Source organism: Diceros bicornis, chromosome 35, assembly GCF_020826845.1.
Source record: "Diceros bicornis minor isolate mBicDic1 chromosome 35, mDicBic1.mat.cur, whole genome shotgun sequence".
Taxonomy (NCBI): domain Eukaryota; kingdom Metazoa; phylum Chordata; class Mammalia; order Perissodactyla; family Rhinocerotidae; genus Diceros; species Diceros bicornis.
Window position 1 is genome coordinate 10,231,541 of NC_080774.1, and position 24,867 is coordinate 10,256,407.

Below are 24,867 nucleotides of genomic sequence, written 5' to 3' on the forward strand. Positions count from 1 at the left end.
CTGTATGATCTCACTCATATGTGGAATATAAACCAACACATGGACAGAGAAAACTGGACTGTGGTTACCCGGGAAGTGGGGGTGGGGGGTGGGCACAAGGGGTGAAGGGAGTCATATATGGGGTGAAGGACAAACAAAAATGTACAACCCAAAATCTCACAATGTTAGAAACCATTAAAATATCAATAAAAATGTAAAAAAATAAAAAAATAAAAAAATAAAAAAATAAAAAAAATTACATAATAGTTGAGTCAGAAAGGAAAATGAACAGAAAACAGCTAGATTTGAAGTGAAACTGAGGAATCTTTAAAGATGGATAAAGCAAATTTCAAGAAGTTTTACCTAAGCATTATGAATGAAATCTTAGTATTCTTGGAAGGAGCTGGTTCCAAAAATTAACTATATTGCCTTTCAATTAACAAAAGGCAGGGGTGGGGGATTAAATTACAGGTATAAGGTGCCTATTACCCGTTCATTTTTGAAAAATTAATGCTGCATACAACTAAGGAAATTCGAGTTTTCCAGGAAGAGAACAAAAACATACCTCAACAAAGAAGACTAGATTTTCTAAAAGAGCAGGATGTGTTTTCAAGTTACCATCTTTAACTTCTAAGAGGTCACCTTTACATTTACTGAAAACATCTGAAAACAGAAAAATATCTTATGGTTTTATTCAGCTTTTGTTTCAGTGCTATTTTTAGGAACACAATGCACAATCTAATAAAGAATAAACAAATATAAAAGCTTAATCCAGACAGCTCCCCCACAACAATGAATCAAACAACAAAGGATATCTACTTGATGCTCTTTAAAAAGCCATGTGACTATTGCTATTGTCTTCAAAACATAAACAATGGCCCTATAAATTATATATTCTAGGGTTTAAACAGCAGCTAAGCCTTTCCACAAATAGACCATTGGCATAATAAAATTAGGACTCCAAGTGAATGATTTAGAAGAATTTGTGCCCTTATGGACTAAAAGACCAAAGTGCATGGTAGAAATGCACCTTCACAACAAATACTATGTTTTATCCTCATAATCTTGATCATCCTTTAATTCGCATTCTTCATTTGGGCAATTAAATAAATGATGATTTAGGCTTCTGAAAAGAAAGACCCTTATAGATTTAAAATGTGTATATGTACCCTTTTACCAAACAATTCCATTTCTAGGAATTTAATCCCAAGCAAATACTCAAATAAGTACCCAAACACTTGTGTCCCAAGATGTTCATTTCAGTATTGTTATATTGTTATAAATACTATTATAAATAACTCAAGTGCATAATATATTATGTACTCGATGGGTGAGTACATACATTTGGCACAGTGATACATTACTATGGAATATTATGTAGCCCTTAGAATAAATGGGGTGTATATATATAACTGACATGGTAAGGTGTCCAAGATAACAAAAAATTGAAGTCAGAAAAGCATGTATTATACCTTTTTATGTGTTAAAACAAAATCAATACTATGTATTTCCATATACACATGTATGACCGTTTAGGTGGTATGTAGGAGTATAGACTCCAAAGTGCCAACAGTACTTACTGCCCTCTGGGAGAATGGGGCAGGGAAGACCATACACACTTGTGTATTGTTTTATAACAGGTATCTACTACTTTTGTAATCAAAACTTTTTAAAGTTAAAAACAAGTCTTTAAAAATACCAAAAGTATACATTATTACTTTCAAATCCTCTTGCAAGTTTCTATTAAAAAAATGAGCTATTGTCAGACAATCAGATACGATATGGGAATCCACAGTAAGAACACTCACCTTTTAACTGTTCTAGTAAAGACTTAAGACTATTCTCTATTCGCTCCTGGATCTCCATTGTATCCTCTAAAATTTAAAATACAAAAAATGAAAAACTTTCAATTTATTTTTTTAGTAAGATAAAGAAGCAAGATCAATAACTGCAAGCAACTCGTGGGCAAGGATAGTTTCTTTTCTCTTAAGACCCATAGGCACCTAAATTCCATCACTGAGGGACAGAGAGAAAGATGAAGGAAGGGAAAAGGAAAATAAAGGAGGAAGGGAAAGAGAAAAGGAAGAGAAGGGCATTAATTAATTACCTTTTTGCCAAAAGTATTACTTAAAATTCTCTGGGAGGACTTGAAACCTATGTACTTCAAATACTCTAAATGACAGGATCTACAAACCTTATGATTTAGGGGGGAAAAAGTCTATGGGATATTTGTGATTCTCACTGGGTTGGGAAAAAACTCTTCACCACAAAGTTGAGAGCTTCATTTTTAAGTAAAGAATGCAATCTGAAATCTAACACTATTTCAACAAATCAAGTATTTCTTCAACTTTTGGACCTAATAAGTGATTTTTAATATGGAAAGGACTTAAGTGTCTAAAACATTACTTTGTAATCTATGAATGTACCTTCTTGAATATTAAACCAGACATTTCCAGAACAGCTTCCATCTCCTCCAAATTTTTGCAAATATGTGAGGTTATATATATTTTGTTGCATTTACTAAGTTTTCAATGACAAAGACCCAACATATACACTCATGCAAGTGTACACTTACCTAAACCATTGGTGTCCAGCTCATAAATATCACTAACAAGATAAAAGGAACTGGTCTGACACTGAGAACAGCCAGAATTAAAGAATACAGCCATTCTGGTAGGTACAGGACCAAGGAAAGGATACTGGAAAAAAAGGAAAAAAAGTGATGTCCTTTAAATACATCTAAATTTATACAAAATAAGAAAACGAGGGACTATAAGTACTGGATAAAAATCTATCTCGGTGATTAAGTTACAAACCACTGATCAGCAAACTAATAATCACTAAATTGTTATGGTGAAAACAAAAACGCCATATTAATTTGTTGATAGCTATTAAAGATTTACCATCACAAAAAAAGCTATTTTGCTTTTCCTCACTATCCATTTTGGATAGTAAGGAAGCTTCTGCAATTCCCCAAGTCTATAAAATTCATCTTTTTCCTAGAGATGTCACAAACTGGGACAGAATACTGTTCTTTACTATTCACCCACCCCAAATTCCTGTTTTTAAAAAGACAGTCATAGGTTATTGCAGCTGTGATGGTAAATACATATTGATGATACCTGAATTTCCTTCTCAATAAATCGCTTTCCCGTCTCCATGGCCACCTCCAGCTGTTGAAGTAGCAAACGAAGAATATCAATCCGGGAGGATACACCATTCTCAGTGGTCTTCTCCGAGTTCTTTGGCTCCACAGGGTGGTTAAGGCTTGGAAGCCCACTGATCAGCCTCAATGTTAAAGAACGGATTCTTAACCACATGGTCTCCTCCTCCAAGGAAAGTTTCTTATGTTCTTCAGAAACATCCCTTAAAAAGAAACATCCCCAAATGATCCATTTCATTCAAGGTGTTGCCTTTAAATCTTTCAAAGCTCATTTTCATCAGTCAAGACACCTTTAAATGATCCCAGCTTTCATTTATTAGCTGAATGATCTTGAACAAACCAAAATCGTCCAAGTCCCTATTTCTGTATCCATAAAATGGGAATGAGGGGCTGGCCTGTTGGCACAGTGGTTAAGTTTGCACACTCTGCTTTGGCAGCCCAGGGTTTGCAGGTTTGGATCCCGGGCGCAGACCTACACACTGCTCATCAAGCCATGCTGTGGCAGGCATCCCACATATAAAATAGAGGAAGACTGGCAACGGATGTTGGCTCAGGACCAATCTTCCTCAGCAAAAAGAGGAAGATTGGCAACAGATGTTAGCTCGGGGCTAATCTTCCTCACCAAAAAAATAAACAAAATAAAATAAAATGGGAATGATAACCTCCCCAATAGGTCATTTTCCCCTATTTCCCATATTTCAACAAAATACATGACATAAAAATTTCAAAGGACAGAAAAGTAAAAATTAGAAAGAAAATGTGCCCTGATAACCAAACACCCATTATATTAACAAGCCTGGTATAGATCCCTTCAGACTTCTGCAGTACAGATGTACAAAAATGCAACTGAAAATATTTATATACTTTATTTTAAACAAATAAAATGAGTTCACAGTATTTATACTATTTTGCAAACTGCATCTTTTTATGACAGTGTATACAGAAAAGAGTTAATATAGCAAGCCTGAGGCTATTATCTTTAGAAGGCCTGCTTGCAAGGTTGACCCTTGGCTGGTGTCTGGGAATTTGACACTCCAACCATTCCCTAAATGGTAAGAGTGGCTCACTATGCCTAGACTGTTTGCACAAATCATATGGCTTATGGTGAACACCTGCTTTCCTTCTGGGAGTCTGAAATGTTAGTACATGCTAGACAGAGGGAGCCTACGTAACCAGCCGATAAAAACCTTGGCACCAAATCTCTAATGGGCTTCTCCGGGCAGAAACGTTGCACTCGTATCACTGCATTTTCTCACTGATGGAGAAAGGAGCATGCTTGGTATGTCCCATCACAGAAGGGAGAGAGCAGTGAAGTCTGTGCATGGAGTTCTCCAGACTCCACCTGTCTTTTTCCTTTGTTGAGCCTGTCATGTATCCTTTTGCTATAATCAATCTTAGCTGTGAGTGCAACTATATGTTGACTCCCATGAGTCCTAGCAAATCACTGAATGTGGTCTTTGGCAATCTCTAAATCATAGTATATTCAGGACTCCATATACATATCTCTGCATGTTTGTGCACTTACTTCCTTAGGTTTCGCTTTCCTAGAAGCGGAATTGCTGAATTAAATGGTAAATTTTCAATCTTGATACATATCACTAAAATTCCCTACAGGAAGGTTATATAAAGTCTTACCCCCATGTAAATGCACAACAACCGTTTTCCCCACAATCTTGCTGAGCACAAGTATTAATCTTTTTTATCTTTGTCTGACCGGTTAAAAAAAAATCTTTATTGCTGTAAGGCGTATTTCTTTAATTTCCTGTTAAGCTCTTTGTCCAATTTGTTTTCTAGTTATCTTCTTCTTCCTGATTTATTAAGAGTTCTCTATATATATGAAGCATATTAATATATATGAAGAAATTTACCGATTTACCACATACCTCTAGAACCTGTTAAATTTACTTCTATATAGAAGGCTAATAGTTACAGAGGTCCAATTCTTTATGTTTCTAGATTTGATGTAATGCTAAAAAAGGCTTTCCCTAACCATTTAAAAATATTTTTTATATTTCTTCTATAATTTCTAAGGAGTTTTAGCATATATCTTTAATCCATCTGGAATATGTTTTCATATATGCTGTGAAGGAGGATCTAACTTTTAGATTAGCCAGTCATCTCAACATACGGGTGAGATTTATTTTCTTCCTTTGGCTTACCTATATTTTCTGATCCCTACAACAAACATATTATATTTGTGTAAAAAAAGAAATTTGTTTTAAACTCTTAGATTCATCCTAAATCTTTAAAAATAAATTGCTTGGGGTTAAATTCTAATTACCTGTCTTTTGGATCCCAGCTGAAGAAAACATTTAAGTCCCTGTTGTCCCGCAAGGCTTCCCATGGAATGTCATCTTCTTCTGGCCGAAGATTCATTGACTTTATACTTTCTGCTAAGCTGGTTGATCTGTGAAATAGAAAACTTATTTATGTATTATTTCAATAGTATAACAGCAATGAAAACATATTAGCCAGGCCTTTGTTTTACTAAAAAGGAAGGAAGGAAGGGAAAGAGCAAAGAAGGGAGGAAGGAAGGATTTACTACTAAGACAGAAAGGCTCATATAAGGTGAAATGGAACCAAGCACGGATCATGCTGCCCTGCTACACACCAAGAGAAAGGCGTCTGGAAGCCCAACCAAAAGAAAGTGGATCAGCAGCAATTCCTGAATCAATCCCATGTTTGCAGGGGAGGGGTACCTTGTAAACACCATGTGGAGCAGGGTAATGACCATGGCCTAGCTGCCTTCTGTATGGAACCTAAGATGGTGCTGGCAGTATACTATCATTGCCCATGACATGCACCAGGCCTTTCCCCTTTCTTCCCCATCCCCCACACTTTCTCTTTGTTTTCTATTTTTCCTTAGCTTAAGCCTGCTAATGTCACCCATGAGCCCATTAATGGCTCTCAGCATCCAATTTAACCCGTTAGTTACTTTTTAGCTCTTGTGCAATACTTACATATTTGCTTCAAGTAGAAGGTCTAACAACATCCGTTCAGTACGGACTTGTGCAAAATGAAGAGAATTATTCAGCCTGTTCCTAAAAGCGATAAACTCTGGGATCTTCTCAAATGCACCATATTTGTAAGCTTGAATAATATATTCTGAGGTCTGGGAAGGAAAGACATCACCTTGGTATAAATATTTCACAGGTCATGCAAAGAAGGCAAACCTTACCAGCCAAAACAGAACACGCAAACTAAAATTAAGTAAGACGCTGCAACTGATCTTTAAAGATCTTGGTCACCAAGTAGAACATTAGCTTTTAGAAATGTTATTTTTCTTCTTTCCTATTCTAGAGTCAAATGTCTTCTTTACTAGTATTACTAATCACAACACTCAGCTGCTGCTACCACCACATAGCCTTTCTCTTAGCAATTATGTCTCTCAATTCAACAGGACTGAAGGTTTTGTTATACCACATCAGTCAAAAATTTGGTTAGTGCCATTGTGGAAGGGATATTACTCCATGTTTTTCTGCATTTAAGATAAACTGTATTTTATACAAAGGTTCCAAAGACACCAATAATACAACCACCCCACCACCCCAAACAAAAATCACTCTCCTTCAGAAAAAAGACAGGCTGCTCCTTTTGTTCATTTCTGAATACTGTATCACAAACATAGGGCATATGTGCATTACATCAGGATAGAAGTAAGACACCAAATAAAAGACCTATAAAAATTCATGTCATAATCCATTCTGAGGACAGAAAGACTTCAAGAACCAGGTTACTTGTCCATCCAAAGTACATAAGACCTCTGCTGGAAAATTCCATAAACAAGTAAGTGAAGGGAACTCTCATCACATGCGCTTTAATTTTAGATTAATACAGATATGCAGATGAAATGTTGTGAACACAGGCAAGGTAAAGAATTCTAAACAGAAATTCTGGCACAATAGAAGAAAATCTCAGGGAAGAACATTTCCTGGGTGTGGGCCTATGCCATCAGGCTCAGAAGTCAGGAGAGCACCCTTTTGGGCCAAGGAAAGTGTTAAGCTCGAAACTGATGTCTGCCCCAAAGATCCTTTCTAGAAAAGCTAGTCTTTTTGCACAGCCTCAGTCAGCTCTGCCCCCATCTCCATTATGACCGAATAATCTGCCCAGTAGGAAAATAGGCCAATAGTCAACAACATACCCTCTGATACACAGCCTCGCAGGGTTCATTTCAGGCCGCGGGATTGCGCCACGGGCGCTAATTCAACTGCATTCGATGCGGCTTTTAAACCCCCATGGGACACCTCGGCGAGCTGTTTGCCTGCAGTATCTGGAGAAATTAAAGACGGACGGACACAAGAAAATTAAAAAGATTACTTGTGATCCTGCAGGTTTAAAGAAGGACTATCTGAAAAAGCTCACGTGTACCTTCTAGCTTGATGAAAGGACAGTGATATGCCCCATCAAGAAGAGGCCAGGATACCCTGAACACATATGCCTATCCGATGGCCTCCTGGCTTGGAAAACAGCAAGGAATACCATCAGCCCTTGCAATACGAACTTACAGCTTGAAAAAACCAGCTGGTTAGGAACATACGATCCAGCAATTAATCAGGATAAAAATATGATTTGGTGATTCCAATTAAATTGATCAATTATAGTTCCAAATTATGCTATGATTAAAGGAAAGAACCCAGCCTTACCAAGTGTAGAGGCAGTTTTAATTTCTAGTGATCCATGGAATACCACTTTAGGAAAAAGGCAACAGCTTTTAAAAGAGAAAAATAAAGGGCAACAGAGAGGGAATGTGGTCTTTTAACAAACTAAGAAGGTAACTGTAGTTCTCCGGCTTCTCTTTTTAAGATAGTCCTCCTTTAATGCTGCAGTAAAGTAGCACTGCAGAGCTAGAAAAGGGCCTGGCAGCTACCAATAGGACAAAGGCTGAGAAAGTACAACGATTTGAAGAAACAACCCCTTATTGGAACTGCAGGCAAAACGGGAAGCCACAGGCACTGTACAGACTTCTGAATATCAGAGAATGTTGTCCGTACCCATTACTACTCATTTATGCACCGATGAGGCTATTTAGATCCCATATGGATTCCTGAAATGAACCCTGCTCACTGTAAAAATTAGCAAAATTCATGGACATCAAACCCCTGAATAATAATCTTCATGAATACTTAAAATAGACACTTTTAAAGGGAAATTTTTTAAAGTAACTTTTGGAGACAAGAAAATCTAGCTCTAATTCTTGTATTGTAAAAATCTATTTTGAAGTAAGATGACAGCAGACAACGACCTTTCCAGAAAGAAAATCCCTGTGTAGACTTTCAAGATATAACTTTCAATCCCATAGCACAAAGCCTTACAAAGCAGAACACCGGATTTTCCATTTAAGAAGTAAAAGTGTTCTTTCAAAGAGCTAGATAGGAACTGAAATACATCAGTCACTCAAGGAAAAACCATCTGGGGATCCCAAAACTACCAAGAATAAAAGACATAAAGCACAGAGCTTTAGGTTTCCAGAGAGATATTTCTAATGCTATCAGAAGGTTTAACACATACAGTACAACACTATAATCGTGATCTTTCTGAGCCTTAAATTCTTATAGGAAACACTCTACGCCACAATCTCCATTTTCCTGTTCTGGGACTTGGGCTAGGCATTAAGGTTTAAGGTGCATTTTCCTTGCTGTACTGTGTTTTGCTTTTGCCTCCAGGACCCCCCAAAGATTATCTACTTTAATATGACTGAATAAGCTCTGTATTCTTAGCTAGTAGTAATAAAAATAAATTTCAAGCAGAAAGTCCTAGTCCCAGATCAATAAAATGCTTTAATTTTATCAAGTTCAGCATCACATACATTCAGATGATTACATGTAGTCACTCTTGCCACACACAACCATCAGCAAAACAGCAAAGATACAAAAAGCCACTGAGGACAACAGGCCCTCTCAAATCGCTCCTGGGGATCTCCTTTCCCTGTTAACAATACTTTGGGTTGTTTCATTTTGTATGTGTGTGTGTTTTGTTTTCAAAACAACTCTTCAGACACAATATCTGGAAAAAAATTAAAGCTTAATTTTTATTATTATAAAATAATGCGCCTATACTGACTAAATCATGAATATGGTTCTTCTAGAATGCTGGATGATTGAAAACTGGAGTAAAACCAGCCACCAGGCTTGGATTAATCCCTTATTTACCGCCCATTCCCACCTTAAAGCTATGAGAGAAACAAAACTTTGAAAAGGATTCTTCAGTAAATCAAACGTTTCTTTAACCTCTTCCTTAGAAATATAGAAATGAGAGCCAGAATAATGAGATTTGAGGAACCCTTTTCTTTTCTCTTTCTCTGAGTTAGTGAAACTTCCTAAAAACAGAGAAGGACAAGCACAGATACTTGAACACACAGTGAAAACTGACAGATTTATAACTCAACTGTCCACTCATGCTAGGAGATTTTAAAAACCCAAGGTCCTACAGATGCCCTTCTGACCTCTAAGTCAGGCCAGCACTTTCTGAGTGATATGTTCAAATGCTGATGCCTACTTCCCTCTCTCCCTGATCAAGACCTATGGCACAAAATAAGGTCTGAATAGATATAACAATCACTGTGGGGGAGGGGAGCTGTAGGGGGGAGGAGTATAGGGCTTAAAAGCCAACTGATAATGCACAGCTCACCATCTCCTGCTATACCAGCCCTCTAGGTCATGCCCTGAAGCTTGTCAAAACATAATTATCACAAACTGAAAACAACAAACCTATATTCCACTGTTCAGAAATGCTTCTGCTCTGCCTTCTACTTAATACACCCCTAAAGAATTAGGTGGCTAATAGATTAGCCATAGCTGTTATAGTTACAAAAGAATTTTTTTAAAAAATCCTCATGAGTATTTGCCAAGAAGAACCCCAGAAACCACCTTCCTTGCCAAGTTCCTTAGTTAGACCACAAAAAGGGAACGCTATGGGCAGATATCTGACGTGGCCAAATTCCAGGCGATGAGTCGTAGAAGCACAAGACCCAAGTAGGCGGTGACCGTCCTAGAGATATGGCTTCTTTCCATATACATTTCTGAGTGGTTTTGCACAGCTGGTTGACTGAGGAGAGACCATACAGTTTTTTGACAAAAACTTCTGCTTAACTGACAAGTGGAGACCAAGTCTGCTTGCAATGAAAAATATGGTGCAAATCCCATCCTTTCGTTATGGCACATAGAGGCTCTATCTTATTTATTGCTACTTTAAAAAACATACTATTGACCTAAGTTTCTTGAAACGTCCCTCAAGTGGTCCATTTTATAATCCTAAGAAAATATAAGTGCACTCACATTTGGCAAAGAGCACAGTGGTTATAAACTTCAGAAATAAATAAAAGTAACAGAGAGCAGCTGCTATTGCAGAATCTTATACGGCATCCACGGTTATAAACTCTTATGGGCTATTTCTTATACCCTTGGAAAAAGTCTCTTAGAGATTAAAAGACAGATCTAAGAGGCATAACACTTCCTATTCTGTTAATACTCAGTTTTAAATGCATCTTTGCATACATTAAACACCCATTCTAACAACCACAAATAACTCTTTACCTCTACCTAACAGCCTTGGCCAGTAAGCTACGGCCTAAGGGCACTTGCAAATACAGCATGGTGCACCTCAACATGTGCACTTGAGACACCAGGGAAGACGTTCTCTGGATCGTGCGCATTCAGCAGGCAAGACTATATTTTAAAAAAATGTTTTTTCACTTACATCTTTCTGGTTGGAGTGGAAAAACCTGAGTGCGAAGTTACAGGACTGGGATGCAGCAGCATACTGACCTAGGGATCCGGCGTATCGGGTCAGAAGATAACTAAGTTAGAAGGAAAAAAAAAAACGTGTTATATTTACCCACCTCTAGTATCAAATACTACACATCAAATTACTATGGCAGAGAAACAGCTGGGCATACTGGAAAAGTTCAAACATCCTGCCATAGAAATAATCTAATTCACAGAATCAAATTAAAAAGAAAAGAAGAGCAAAGTTAATTCAGTTTTGTGGAAGATCTAAAGTTTTATGCCATGCTTTCTTACACTCAGATGAATAATGGAACACAAGTTGTAGGAGAACAAAATGCTGTCTTCCTAAAACAGCTCTACAGGGGATAAAGAAAATAGCCTTGATTCATCACAAAGAACAGTCAAAATACAAATTTAAAGGATCTCTGAGGTCAACAAATGAAGTACATGTGTCAATCTCAACTGCAGGGCAGAAGTAAACACTTCAAAACAATGTGTGCTGGGCCAGCCCCATGGCTTAGCAGTTAAGTGCGTGCGCTCCGCTGCTGGCGGGCCGGGTTCGGACCCCAGGCGCACACTGATGCACCGCTTCTCTGGCCACGCTAAGGCCACGTCCCACACACAGCAACTAGAAGGATGTGCAACTATGACATACAACTATCTACTGGGGCTTTGCAGGAAAAAAAAAGGAGGAGGATTGGCAATAGATGTTAGCTCAGAGCCGGTCTTCCTCAGCAAAAAGAGGAGGATTAGCACAGATGTTAGCTCAGGGCTGATCTTCCTCACAAAAAAAAAAAGCAAACGTGTGCTAACAAAAGGGGTTCAAAGTATATAGCTGTTTGTTGTCTCTGGGGAAAACTTTCTTACCATTTCTAAATTGTACAAATTTAAAAATTACCACAAAATGCTGGGAGATACAAAACTCTTTCTGCTTTGCAGTGGGTCATAAATGGTGATTATTTACCCTAAAAATCTTAATACTAGGAACAACTTTACTGCTAAAATCAAAAAGCTAGACTTCCAAGTATAAGGACCCCCACAACACTGGTGTAGCTGGCTGCTCATTATTCAGAGTATATACTACCAACCCAATGGTATCGTGCTGGATATGCTTAGCATCAAGGCTGGAGTACAGATCCACCACTGGTTCAAATGCCCCCAGCAAACAGTAGATTCGAACAAGCAGCAATTTGAATTGAGCATTGGAAGGGCTGTGGGTTAATCCCTCTTCCAGCAAAGTCAGTGCCTGCCACACAGCAGTCTCGTCACCTAGAACCAAAATACAATGGCATTATCCACAGATTTTGACAGCAAATGGAAGTTTCTCAAAAACAAAAACCAAAACCTTACTGATATCATCACCTTCCTCAACTATTCCAAGCATAAGTTTAGGTGGCAGAGAACAAATTTTGGATGCAGACCTGTAAGCAAAATAGGGAATTTCCCTGAACAGACAGTCCCTCAGAAGTTACCTCAGTTCTTAAAATATGCATATGCAAACATGATGCAAGCTTTAAGCTGCTAGGTCTTATGGAGGGAAGTTATAGAATCTCACAGAATCCTAGACTCTGAGAAGAGATGGATTTTGAAGGAGAACTGGAGTCTACCAACGTTCCCAGTACAGGATTTTCTCCACAAGACCCCAGAGAGATGCTCTCTCTAGACATCCTTTTCCTTCCATATATAAATCTACTAACAGGATATCAAATAATATTTGAAAGAAATTGCTCATTAATAATCAAACTAAAATGATGCACCTTTTGTCCTACCAAAATTCAAAAGGATACATGCTTCAATAGTCTTAAAGATTAAGTAACTTCTCTTTTATGAATCTATCTAAAGAAAATCATATGAAATGCAGACAAAGCTTTATATACAAAAATATTCATTGTACTAATAATGGAGAGATGATTAAGTAAATTATAGTAAAACCCACACATGGAAACATCATACAGCCACTTGACATTAATAAAGAGTTTTTAATAACAAGGGAAAATACTTATGCAATAATGTTCAGTAAAACACACACACAGAATTCAAATTGTTTGTGTGAAGAGTTGGTCTCAAGTCTATAAAACATGCAGAGAAAGAGAGAAGGAAATATACAAAGATGTTAGAGTGCCTTTTGGAAGCTGGAAAAGTGAGATTACAATAAACTGTTTTCCAGGGCCAGCCCCGTGGCCAAGTGGTTCCAGTTCCATGCGCTCCACTTTGGCGGCGTAGGTTCATAGGTTCGGATCCCGGGTGCAGACTTACACCACTAGTCAAGCCATGCTGTGGCACTGACACACATACAGAATAGAGGAAGACTGGCACAGATGTTAGCTCAGGGCTAATCTTCCTCAAGCAAAAAAAGAGGAAGACTGGCAATGGATGTTAGCTCAGGGCAAATCTTCCTCAGCAAAAAAAATAAAAATACAAATAAATTGTTTTCCAAAACTTTTACAAGCTAGTTTTACCGTCAGGAAAAAACAGCTAAAATAAAAGCTCCATGCACTGAGATTTTATTTTTTTTATTTTTAAAGAGTATTTTTTATAAACTTTATTTTGTTTTGAGGAAGATTGGCCCTGAGCTAACATCTGTTGCCGATCTTCCTCCCTTTCTCCTTTTTTCTCCCCAAAGGCCCAGTAGATAGTTGTATGTCACAGTTGTACATCCTTCTAGTTGCTCTATGTGGGACGCCGCCTCAGCATGGCTTAGTGAGTGGTGCACAGGTCCACGACCAGGATCTGAACCGGCGAATCCCAGGCTGCCAAAGCGGAGCGTGTGAACTTAACCACTACACCACTGGGCCAGCCCCTGCACTGAGCTTTTAAAATGATAAGCTATGGGCCAGCCCCGTGGCTTAGCGGTTAAGTGTGTGCGCTCCGCTGCTGGCGGCCCAGGTTTGGATCCTGGGCGCGCACCGACGCACCGCTTCTCCGGCCATGCTGAGGCCGTGTCCCACATACAGCAACTAGAAGGATGTGCAGCTATGACGTACAACTATCTACTGGGGCTTTGGGGAAAAAAAATAAATAACAAAATAAATAAATAAATAAATAAAATGATAAGCTACATGATTTTTCCAAGAGAAAAGAAACAAGATATAACCAAAAATTGGGGCTTTAGATAAATATCATCCATAATCCTACCCAAACCATGCAAACTAACCATAATCTACTCAAACTTCCATTATGATTTTAATGTATTCCTTCTGAACTATCATTACTTTTACACAGTAGTAATCATAGCATACACCCAATTTTGTGTTCTGCTCTTTCACTTTTAAGAGTTTTCCCATGTTGCTACCTGGTCCTCACAATCATTATTTATTTAATTGAATACTCTAAACTCTAAACTCTGGAGCAACACTAGATATAAGACCCAGAGATAATGGGGCCGGCCAGGTGGCATAGCAGTTAAGTTTGCACGCTCCACTTCGGCGGCCTGGGGTTCACAGGTTCAGATCCCGGGTGCAGACCGATGCACTGCTTGTCAAGCCGTGCTGTGTCGGCGTCCCATTTAAAGTAGAGAAAGACGGGCATGGATGTTAGCCCAGGGCCAGTCTTCCTCAGCAAAAACAGCAGGATTGGCAACAGATGTTGGCTCAGGGCTGATCTTCCTCACAAAAAAAAAAGGACTCAGAGATGAGAGTCACAGGTGGTTCTTGGCCTCAAGAGTCTCAGAATTGAGTAGAAGAGACAGATGGACAATTATAGAGAATAGATAATTTTAAGAAGTCCTAGTTATTCAAGGATAACTAGTATCAAAAAAAATTCTTAAAAATTTCTTTAAAATGGAAACAAAATTTCAAAGTAAATAGCAAAAAAAGGTTTAATTTACACTTCTTTCTGAACTATTAAACCCAATATTATGAAGACATTTGTTATTTTATTTGGCAAAACTTAGGATATAACTACAACTCTGTAAATTCTTCACCAAATGGAAAAAGCATCAGTTGATGAGGTTTTTTTGGGAACTAAATTTTTCTATCTATATTTTGTAATACAACAAAATGATACAAGATAAATAAGTTCTGGGGATATAATGTACAGCATGGTGATTATAGTTAACAATACTGTATTATATATTTGCAAGTTGCTAAGAGAGTAGACCTTAACAGTTCTCAGCACAAGGAAAAATAAATTGTTAACTATTTGAGGTGAAGGACGTTAACTAACCTTATTGTGATAATCACTTCATAATATATACACATATCAATCATTATGCTGTATACCTTAAACTAATATAATGTATTATGTCAATTATATCTCAATAAAACTGAAGGGGAAAAAAATGACATCCTTTACTCCCCATTTTACTTTTATAGCATAATCGTAAAGAAATGCCTTTTTGCAAAAGTATTTCAGAGCATCATCAATTTCCTAAAGCACTCTTCTTAATCCTCTCACATTCGAATCAGTCTCTTTCAACATCCTCACCAATTCTGTAAGATTTCTAACTTGCCAGATCCACCCTGAACAATGACTATGCCTATGATTGGAGCACTTCAACATCACTTTCATTGACTTCAAGAAAACTTGCATCTTTATAACATCTGCAATTTCCTATGTATTTGCACTGTATGATTTGAACAACTTACCTAACTTCTTTATCTATCATTACGAGGTTTAAATGAGCTAATTTGTGTAAGGCACTTTTAAGCGCCCGATGATCAACAAATGTTAGCTGTTACTATTATTATATGGTCAGATACCTTGCTCAAAAAACAAGAGATTAGCAGCCGGCCTGGTGGCATGGTGGTTAAGTTCGTGCGCTCTGCTTCTGCAGCCGGGGACTCACAGGTTCAGATCCCGGGCACGGACATACGCACTGCTTACTAAGCCATGCTGTGGCAGGCGTCCCACATATAAAACAAAAAGTGGAGGAAGATGGGCACTGATGTTAGCCCAGAGCCAATCTTCCTCAGCAAAAGGAGGAGGATTGGCAACAGATGTTAGCTCAGGGCTAATCTTCCGTGCCAACAAAAAAAAAAACCAAAAACACAAGAGATTTGCAAAGCCATAGTCACTATGAGCAAGAATGGATGCTAAGAAAAAGTGGGGAAGAGTATTTGAATAGGGACCAAATTACTAAGTAGTGAGTTCATTAACGGTTTTCACATTAAGAGGACTTTTACAGCCCTACGCAACCTCATGAATCTGGGGCTCAAGATAGCAAATACTCTGATAAAAAGGATTTCTCCCCTATCCCTGGTACAATACAGGGTAACAAGTACTATCACATGGGTAGACACAATATCCTAAAAAGTTAGGAAGGGACATAAAATCTGCAATGAGGGAGGGGGTGAAATCAAGACAGGTTTGTCAGAGATACCTGTTTGAGTACAAGTCAGATGGAGGAGGTAGGCAAGTTACTTCAAAGATAGGCAACATGATGTTCAGAGATACTAGCAAAAAAAACATGCAGATTCAGGGCTTTGAGTACATAAGAATCTGGAGATGCAGGTGAAGGCTAGATTAGAAAGAGCATTGTAAACTATCCTAAAAAGGTTGACCTTTATCCTTAGGAAAATACGGCACCTCTGAAGGATTTTAAGCATGAGGATGATAGTATCAAAATTGAATGCTCCGTGAAATGATCCACGAGGGCAGAGGTTGTGTCTATCTTGCACACCACTGTCTCCCCAGCCTTTTGTTTCTTCTGTAGTTCATTCTCATGAATAATATACAATAAGTAACTAAAGTTATTTTTTCCCAAAAACTGCTAATAAGAGAAAATGTGAGGGGGTGAGACCTAAAGAAAAGGCAATCTCAATACCATTTGCTAAATCATTCTTCTCTTGCTCAATGACTTGCGATGCTTCCTTTACCACGTACTATATTTTTGTCTTAAATGGGCTAATCTGAACTGTATTCCAAAAAGAGTGCATTTTTCTGTATATAAGTTTTTCTAAGTGAATAAAAAGAACTATTCCATTCCATGGGCCTACACATCTATCTCTGAATCAGTTTCTCTGTATTTTAATTATCATAATTTTGTAATAGGTTGTTTACAGTCGATACTCACTATTAAGAAACATTTAAGAGCTAGCCCCGTGGCTTAGCGGTTAAGTGCCCACGCTCTGCTACTGGTGGCCCGGGGTTCGGATCCCGGGCGCACACCGACGCACCGCTTCTCCGGCCATGCTGAGGCCGCGTCCCACATACAGCAACTAGAAGGATGTGCAGCTATGACATACAACTATCTACTGGGGCTTTGGGGGGAAAAAAAAAGCAGGAGGATTGGCAACAGATGTTAGCTCAGAGCCGGTCTTCCTCAGCAAAAAGAGGAGGAGGATTAGCACGGATGTTAGCTCAGGGCTGATCTTCCTCACAAAAAAAAAAAAAAAAGAAAAGAAACATTTAAAAGCAGAAAAGACATCCACTGATTTAAGATTATCCTGATTATAGGGAGGGGGATACTTGGAGACTTGGGTTCTTCTAGAATTACCCTGGAGAAGGGCAAGGAAGAAAAACCTAAAAGCATAAATCAAATTCTTGGGTTATACGATTAGTCTAAGGATTTATAATCAATAAAGACAAAGAGCCAAGTTAAACCAAAGCCACAACTCCTTACCTGTTTCTCTCCAGATGTCAATAAGCACGTGGACAGCAAGGAGACAGTAATAGTCTGAAAATTGCAATTCGGTTTTCAAACAGGATTTCCCTATAGGGGGAAAAAAATCATAACTATATTTTAACATTTGTTCAACTGTCACCGCCCCAAAGGAGGTTTTTAAAGCAGGAAAGTGACAGGAGGGAGAAGAAAAAAAGAGGAAAACAAAATAATAAGAATGGGGTAAATACCAGAAGAAAAATGTAAGCCATGAATCAAAGGATTCAAAAGAAAGTGAGACCACACTCAGCTAGAGCTGAAGGAGGGGTTCCAGAACAGAGGTGGCACCTGAAATGGTCCCAAAGAGAGAGCAGCAAGATTTGGAAGAAAGTTTTAGGTGAAAAAAAGAACAGAAGTCAAGGACCATGTATCACTAAAGTAATATTATGCTCATTACTTCACCTAATATCTTAGAATACAGTTAGAGAAATACTGATATCATCTAGTCAGGTAATTTATATTTTATCACATATACCTAGCAATCTGAATATCATCAACTTCTAAACTAAATATTTATCTCACAACTTACAACACTCCTTTTGTTCACTTAGCCTATACATTAAGAATATTAAGGCCTGTAAGCAGAAAATGTGACAATTATCATAAAGTCTCTGCAATTCACATGAGCCCCAATATGATAGAGAGTTGGCTCACCAGATCAGGAAGAATATCAACAACTGGAAGCCAACTATAACTATTGAGAACTCCAAGCTTAAGAAAGCCTTGGCATTTTATTACCTGGCACATTTTATGATTTGTCCCATTTGACAAAATATTCTCCTTGCTAAACTCAATAAAACAGGGTGCTCTGAGTAATAAAAAACTGACTCCCAAGTCTTAGCAGATCAGGGAACCACTGCACATTCTGAAAGGTTGCTCACCAAATTCCAGTCCATGCTGGTACCTTGACATCAGTTCTCTGACGGCACTCAACTTCTGATCTTTATCCATACTGTGGTACAACCCAAGCAGCCGTGTCAACTGCACCACGCACAGGTGCTGCTGCAGAGCTCTCATGTCAGCAGGCAGTGCCAGCTGATCTTCTGTTGGCGTCGACAAAGGAACAACTCCAAGTAACTGATTAATAAACTACAAAGTGAAAAAAAGGAGTACCAGTCTCAAAACAGAACTAGTCTTTAGTAGGCCATAATTAACAAATATTGAAATGGTCTAGAAAAAAGACATCAAGAAACAATACAAATTAAAATCCCTGGGCCGGCGCCATGGCTTAGCGGTTAAGTGCATGCGCTCCACTACTGGCGGCCCGGGTTTGGATCCCGGGCGCGCACCGAGGCACCGCTTCTCCGGCGATGTTGAGGCCGCATCCCACATACAGCAACTAGAAGGATGTGCAACTATGACATACTATCTACTGGGGCTTTAGGGGAAAAAAAGGAGGAGGATTGGCAATAGATGTTAGCTCAGAGCGGGTCTTCCTCAGCAAAAAGAGGAGGATTAGCACGGATGTTAGCTCAGGGCTGATCTTCCTCACACACACACACAAAAAATTAAAATCCCTTTAGTATACCATTTTCTATCCACCAAAATTGCTAACACAAAAAAATTTCTAAGAGCACACAATGCTGGTGAAACTCCAGTGAAACTGGCACACTCATTCATTGCTGGCCAAAAGTATTCTGTCAATACCACGTATTATACACACTAAAAGACTAAAAGAATTGTGAAAATGTTTCATAAATTATAACCCATCAACATAATATATAATGTAGCAATGAAAAAGTTTAATTAGGAAGACTGTAGAAAAGAGATTACAAAACAAACCTACAACTATACTGATACAGAAATAAATTCTTAAAGGAAATGTTACACATTGAAATGAATGGTTATATCATGTCAGTGCCTTAAATTGTTTTAATTAAAATGTTCATTCTGAGATAATCTGAGATTCACACGCAGTTGTAAGAAATAACACAGAGATCCCATGTACCCTTCACCCAGTTTCTCCCAATGGTACTGTGTTGCGTTAAAATGTTTTTAATTCTTTAAATTTGCCAATAATTAAAAAAAACACCAGTTCTAGTACACATTTATTAAACACAGGCTTATTTTCACTCATTTCCAAAATCCTAATTAGATGACAGTAAAGAACAAAAGGAATCAACCCACAAGGATCAAGAACATGTGAAGAGATGACAGCAAACAGAAACCATTAACGAGATTTCAAAAGATAAAAAGCAGAAGGACAGGTGGTAAATAATAACCAACGTATTGGGTTGGGGCCAAGAAAGCTGAAATCTAACAGTACGCTTCCAGGAGGACACCAATAAGCAACAAGCCTATTCCAGCCACAGGACCTTGGAAGACTCAGAAATTAAGGGCACCAGGTGTCTCTGAAGGCTAAAGTGCTAACGGTACTGAAATAGGAAAATTTGCTAAATTCTGTCAAGGAAGTTAAACCTCTCCCCACAGACAGACCTCCTAAATCCACCAGAAGCCTGGGGTTTTACTACCAGAAGCTGAACCAGAGACATGGTAGACTCAGGGACAGCAGGCATAGCGGGAAATGGGGATAAAGCAAATCTTTGCTAATTCAGTGATGACAGCCCCAGGCTACCTTCTCCTACTCCCAACCAGACCCCAGAATGCTACCAGCCAAATGTTTAGGTCCCCAAAAAGAGATGGAGGCAAACAGGCCCTTTGAAAAGTATTTCCGGGCCGGCCCGGTAGCACAAGCGGTTAAGTGCGTGTGCTCCGCTGCGGCGGCCCAGGGTTCGCCGGTTCGGATCCCGGGCACGCACTGACGCCCCGCTTGTCAAGCCATGCTGTGGTGGCGTCCCATATAAAGTAGAGGAAGATGGGCATGGATATTAGCCCAGGGCCAGTCTTCCTCAGCAAAAAAAAGAGGAGGATTGGCAGATGTTAGCTCAGGGCCAATCTTCCCCCCAAAAAAAAAGAAAAAGAAAAGTATTTCTGAGGTGGGGGGTGAGGGGAGGTTTGGGAGAGAATAGACCAGATCTATTACCTCAGGTTTTAGACTACACTAAGAGGAGTTTTATATCTTTATGGTTCTGTCAGACTGACTGGGGTAAACTGAACAAAAAAATATTAACTCCAAGAAAAAAGCTGTGCAAGAAAGGTAATCCCCATATATGAAGTGGCTCAGCTGTGAATATTTACAGTCATAAAAAATATAAATACTGAATAATGACTGAAGTATATGGGGGGGGAGTATGAAAGGGGAGAAGTAGGATGTTATAAACGAAGTGATCACCTTCCACAGTAGGGCACCAACAGATGTAGACTGTAAATTGTAAAAATAAACAAATAGCTATATAAGCCTATAATTTAGAAATATGGACATAAATAACAGAACAAACAGTTAAGAGTTGAAAGTGATTTGCCTGTAGAGAGCCAGAACCCAGGGGTGGTTCTGGCTATTGTTTTCCAATATAAGCTGTGTAGTACTATTGACTTTTTCAAATTTATACATGTAACTTTTTGATACAAATAAAAATTAAACTGAAATAAAATCCCACTCATCAGTTTCACATCTGTAATGATTCTGCTTCAATTTGTCTACAATTGTCTGAATTTTAATTATTATGATCAGATCGTATTTGTGACAAAGAATCTGTGGCCCTAGTTTTCACATTTTTGATTAAATGCCTACATAGTTTCTACTGCCAGCTCTTTCATTCTTGTAAGCCATTTTATATATTAGTTATGTTTATTATTAATGCCTTCTTCAGTCAAAGCTAAAGAAGAATCTTTCAAACAGGTTTTGTCATGAAACAATACATTCATTCTTTATTCTCATCTGTACAGTTTTACTGCTATGCAAAAAGCTTCTTTAAAAACTGGAATCATTTTATTGTTTAGCTTAAAACCCCAAGACAAAGAAAACAAAAAATAAGAACATCACCCTGGGTGAGCCATTTCACGACAAATGGACTCAATGGCCCACTCTTAGGGGCTAGTCCCATTTTAAAGATATGGCTCCTAATTTACGGGGACAAAGTTCTCAGTTTGAACCTCAGTTGGACAGTTTGCAGGTCCTCTGACAAACACACAGCTGAGTGGCAGGATTTTTAGCTACTGAAGTCATCCTACATTTAAAAAGTTGTAGCAGCAAAATTACCCCTTCTCAATGAAAAACTTACAAAGGACTACAAAACTCACTGCAACAGCTTTAAATCCTTTGTCTCAGAACAATGACTATCTCATCACTGCTGGTATTCCAGCATTTCTAGAGGGTTCTTCTCAATAGATTATTACTATATGGGGTCACATGAGATGACCTAAGATTTTCAAACATACCAGTAAAGTAGAGCTGCTGGTACTAGATTCATATTAACAAACCTTTATGAATCTCAGCTGAAGGCAATATAAGTGTTCCTCTAACGTAGCCCCGTCATTTGATGCTTCAACTTACAAGACGGTAAGCACTGTAAGACATGATCAATTATTCCCTTTCTTAGCGCTTAGCACGTATTATGTGCAACAAACACTTACTGAATGAACCTCTCCCACATGGTTCTAGATTCTGCTTAAATCCCTCCAGTAACATGAAACTCACACACTGTATTTTTTGGGAATTCTCACTACTAAAAAGATCTTTTTCTCACTGAGCCAAATTCTGAATTACCTGTAACAACTTCTTGCTGGTCCCAGCTCTCATCTGTCTTCTACAAGAGAGCTTTTCAAACATGAGAAAGGAAGTACTCTGTCCTCACCAGCCCAAACCTCTCTCTTCCACTCAACCACTTCTCTCTCATATGCTTTCAAGTCCTCCTACAACCCAGAACCCTCTTTTCTGGATATGTTACAATTTATTCAGAAACTTCTAAAGCTTGGCCTGAGCCCTGTAAGCACAGCATGCCAAGAATAGCTTTACTAAACCAAAGTGAATGGTGACAGTCATTTCAGAACCTAATAGAGACCACTGGCTACTTAACAATTTGGGAATGCACTGCTCCATCTTCTCTAGATGTGTGACCTCAAGACTGCCAAAGTATCCAGCCCTGGTGGACTGAAGATATGGTCACCAAACAAATATTCAAGTCATCTCCACTGTGCACTCAATGCGCTTCATTCATTCCACATGGGGATGACAGAAGGCTTTCTGGAAGAACAGGTGGTGGCAGCTATGATAGGAAGACTTTCAATCTTCACTAATTACAGAGTGTTTTTTATGAGTAAAGCTGACCAAAGTGATAACCAGTATACATGCCAATATATCTTTATATGGTGCTCTGTCCTACCTCAGGCACACTGTTCTTCCAACTGGTAGAGTACTCCAACTGCCCACTACCAAGGATGCTCTGGGCTAAATGATAAAAACCTTTAGTGTGGAACAAGGTATAAAGTCCCCATCAATAGGTGAGAAATCTGACCCAATACACATTGCTACAGATGCTACAGAGTCTAAAGATAGGGTTCTCCATCTCAATATGTAACTGATTTACATTGGTTCATTCACATCAAAGACTCTCAGTATGTGACAATTAACTACAATGTGGTACCCTGAATTAGAACTTGGAACAAAAGAAGACATTAATGGAAAAGCTGCAGAAATTCAAATAAAGTCTAAAGGTTAGTTAATAGTAATGCAGCAATGTCAGTTTCTTAGTTTTAAAAAGTGTACCATTGGTAACATAAGATGTTAACATTAGGGGAAGCTGGGCGAAGGTGTAGTGTAACTTTCTGTACTATCTTCATGACTTTTATGTACATCTAAAACTATTCCAGGGCCGGCTCCGTGGCTTAGCGGTTAAGTGAGCGTGCTCCGCTGCTGACAGCCTGGGTTCGGATCCCGGGCGCGCACCGACGCACCACTTCTCCGGCCATGCTGAGGCCGCATCCCACATACAGCAACTAGAAGGATGTGCAGCTATGACATACAACTATCTACTGGGGCTTTGGGGAAATAAATAAATAAATAAATAAAATTATTAAAATTATTCCAAAACGCTAAAGTTTATTTTTTAAAAATCCCTAGGACTTAGAGTTTCAGACTGCCTCAGCAAGAATAAATCATGATTTGAAATAAGTAGTGATTGGGCCGGCCCCATGGCTTAGCAGTTAAGTGCGCACACTCCGCTGCTGACGGCCTGGGTTCGGATCCCGGGCGCGCAACAACGCACCACTTCTCCGGCCATGCTGAGGCTGCGTCCCACATACAGCAACTACAAGAATGTGAAACTATGATGTACAACTATCTACTGGGGCTTTGGGGGAAAATAAATAAATAAATAAATGATGAAATAAGTAGTGATCAACTGTTATAGTTTCCAGTAAATCAGAGACAAGACATTAAAAGGAGAGTCCATTGGACTCCATCAAAATTTAAAACTTTGCTCTACAAGGGATCCTGTTAAGAGGGTGAAAAGGCAAGCTACAGACTGGGAGAATATATCTGAAATCACATATCTAACAAAGGACTTGCATCTAGAATATCTAAAGAACTCTCAAAACTCAACAGTAGAGGCCTCCCTGGTGGCGTAGTGGTTAAGTTCATGCGCTCTGCTCTGGCAGCCCGGGGTTCACAGGTTCGGATCCCAGGCACAGACCTACACACCGCTCATCAAGCCACGCTGTGGCAGGTGTGCCACGTTTAAAATAGAGGAAGACTGGCACAGATGTTAGCTCAGGGCCAATCTCCCTCAGCCAAAAGAGGAGGACTGGCAACAGATGTTAGCTCAGGGCTAATCTTCCTCACCAAAAAAAAACTCAACAGTAAAAAACAAAAACAAATCAACTAGAAAATGAGCAAAAGAAATAAACAGACATTTCACTGAGGAGAAAATAAAGATGGCACACCGACGCACCGCTTCTCCGGCCATGCTGAGGTCACGTCCCACGTACAGCAACTAGAAGGATGTGCAGCTATGACATACAACTATCTACTGGGGCTTTGGGGGTGAAAAAATAAATAAATAAAATTATTTAAAAAAATTAAAAAATAAAAAAAAAAAGAAATCATGCCTTAATCTGACAGCACCTAGAATACTTGCCTTGACAGAGCAGTCATCTTGGTATCTCATGTTCACCACTCTAAGAAATTTTAGAAACAAAACTCAAACACTTAACCTCATTACAATAAATATAGGCACCCAACAGAATTCTGAACTGTACTTACTTTTGTACACTGTGTAGCAGGCAAGAGGTCAACAAACACCTTGAGGTCTGTAAAACAACAAGGTTTATCCCCAAACTTTTTAAAATACTGGAACATTAATTCTTCTGGATCACCTAAGAGAGAAAAAAAAAAAAATCACTAAATTATTCATGCACTGAAGCAATTTGTAATTCAAGTAAGAGGTCTGATTTGAAAAATATTATTTCAATTAAATTAAAATTTTGCTTAAATGCTTCAATGAGAATGACAATGAGAAATGGAAGATGGCTTGCCCATTTAAAAATAAGCAAATACTTTCAAA

General features: G+C 38.6%; 1 protein-coding gene across 2 annotated transcripts in view; it reads right to left on the reverse strand.

The window, feature by feature from the left end:
• NAA25 (N-alpha-acetyltransferase 25, NatB auxiliary subunit) overlaps positions 1 to 24,867 on the reverse strand; it is a 73,014-nt gene that overhangs the window by 18,990 nt on the left and 29,157 nt on the right. For both annotated transcript variants that reach the window (XM_058531446.1, XM_058531445.1), the window contains exons 11-21: positions 24,567 to 24,679; positions 18,349 to 18,556; positions 17,429 to 17,518; positions 11,955 to 12,135; positions 10,838 to 10,937; positions 6,103 to 6,254; positions 5,424 to 5,549; positions 3,102 to 3,345; positions 2,555 to 2,678; positions 1,788 to 1,853; positions 545 to 642 (exon numbers count right to left, since the gene is read on the reverse strand). In XM_058531446.1, coding sequence (XP_058387429.1) covers positions 545 to 642; positions 1,788 to 1,853; positions 2,555 to 2,678; positions 3,102 to 3,345; positions 5,424 to 5,549; positions 6,103 to 6,254; positions 10,838 to 10,937; positions 11,955 to 12,135; positions 17,429 to 17,518; positions 18,349 to 18,556; positions 24,567 to 24,679 — 1,502 coding nt within the window. The remainder of the gene's footprint in view (positions 1 to 544; positions 643 to 1,787; positions 1,854 to 2,554; positions 2,679 to 3,101; positions 3,346 to 5,423; positions 5,550 to 6,102; positions 6,255 to 10,837; positions 10,938 to 11,954; positions 12,136 to 17,428; positions 17,519 to 18,348; positions 18,557 to 24,566; positions 24,680 to 24,867) is intronic.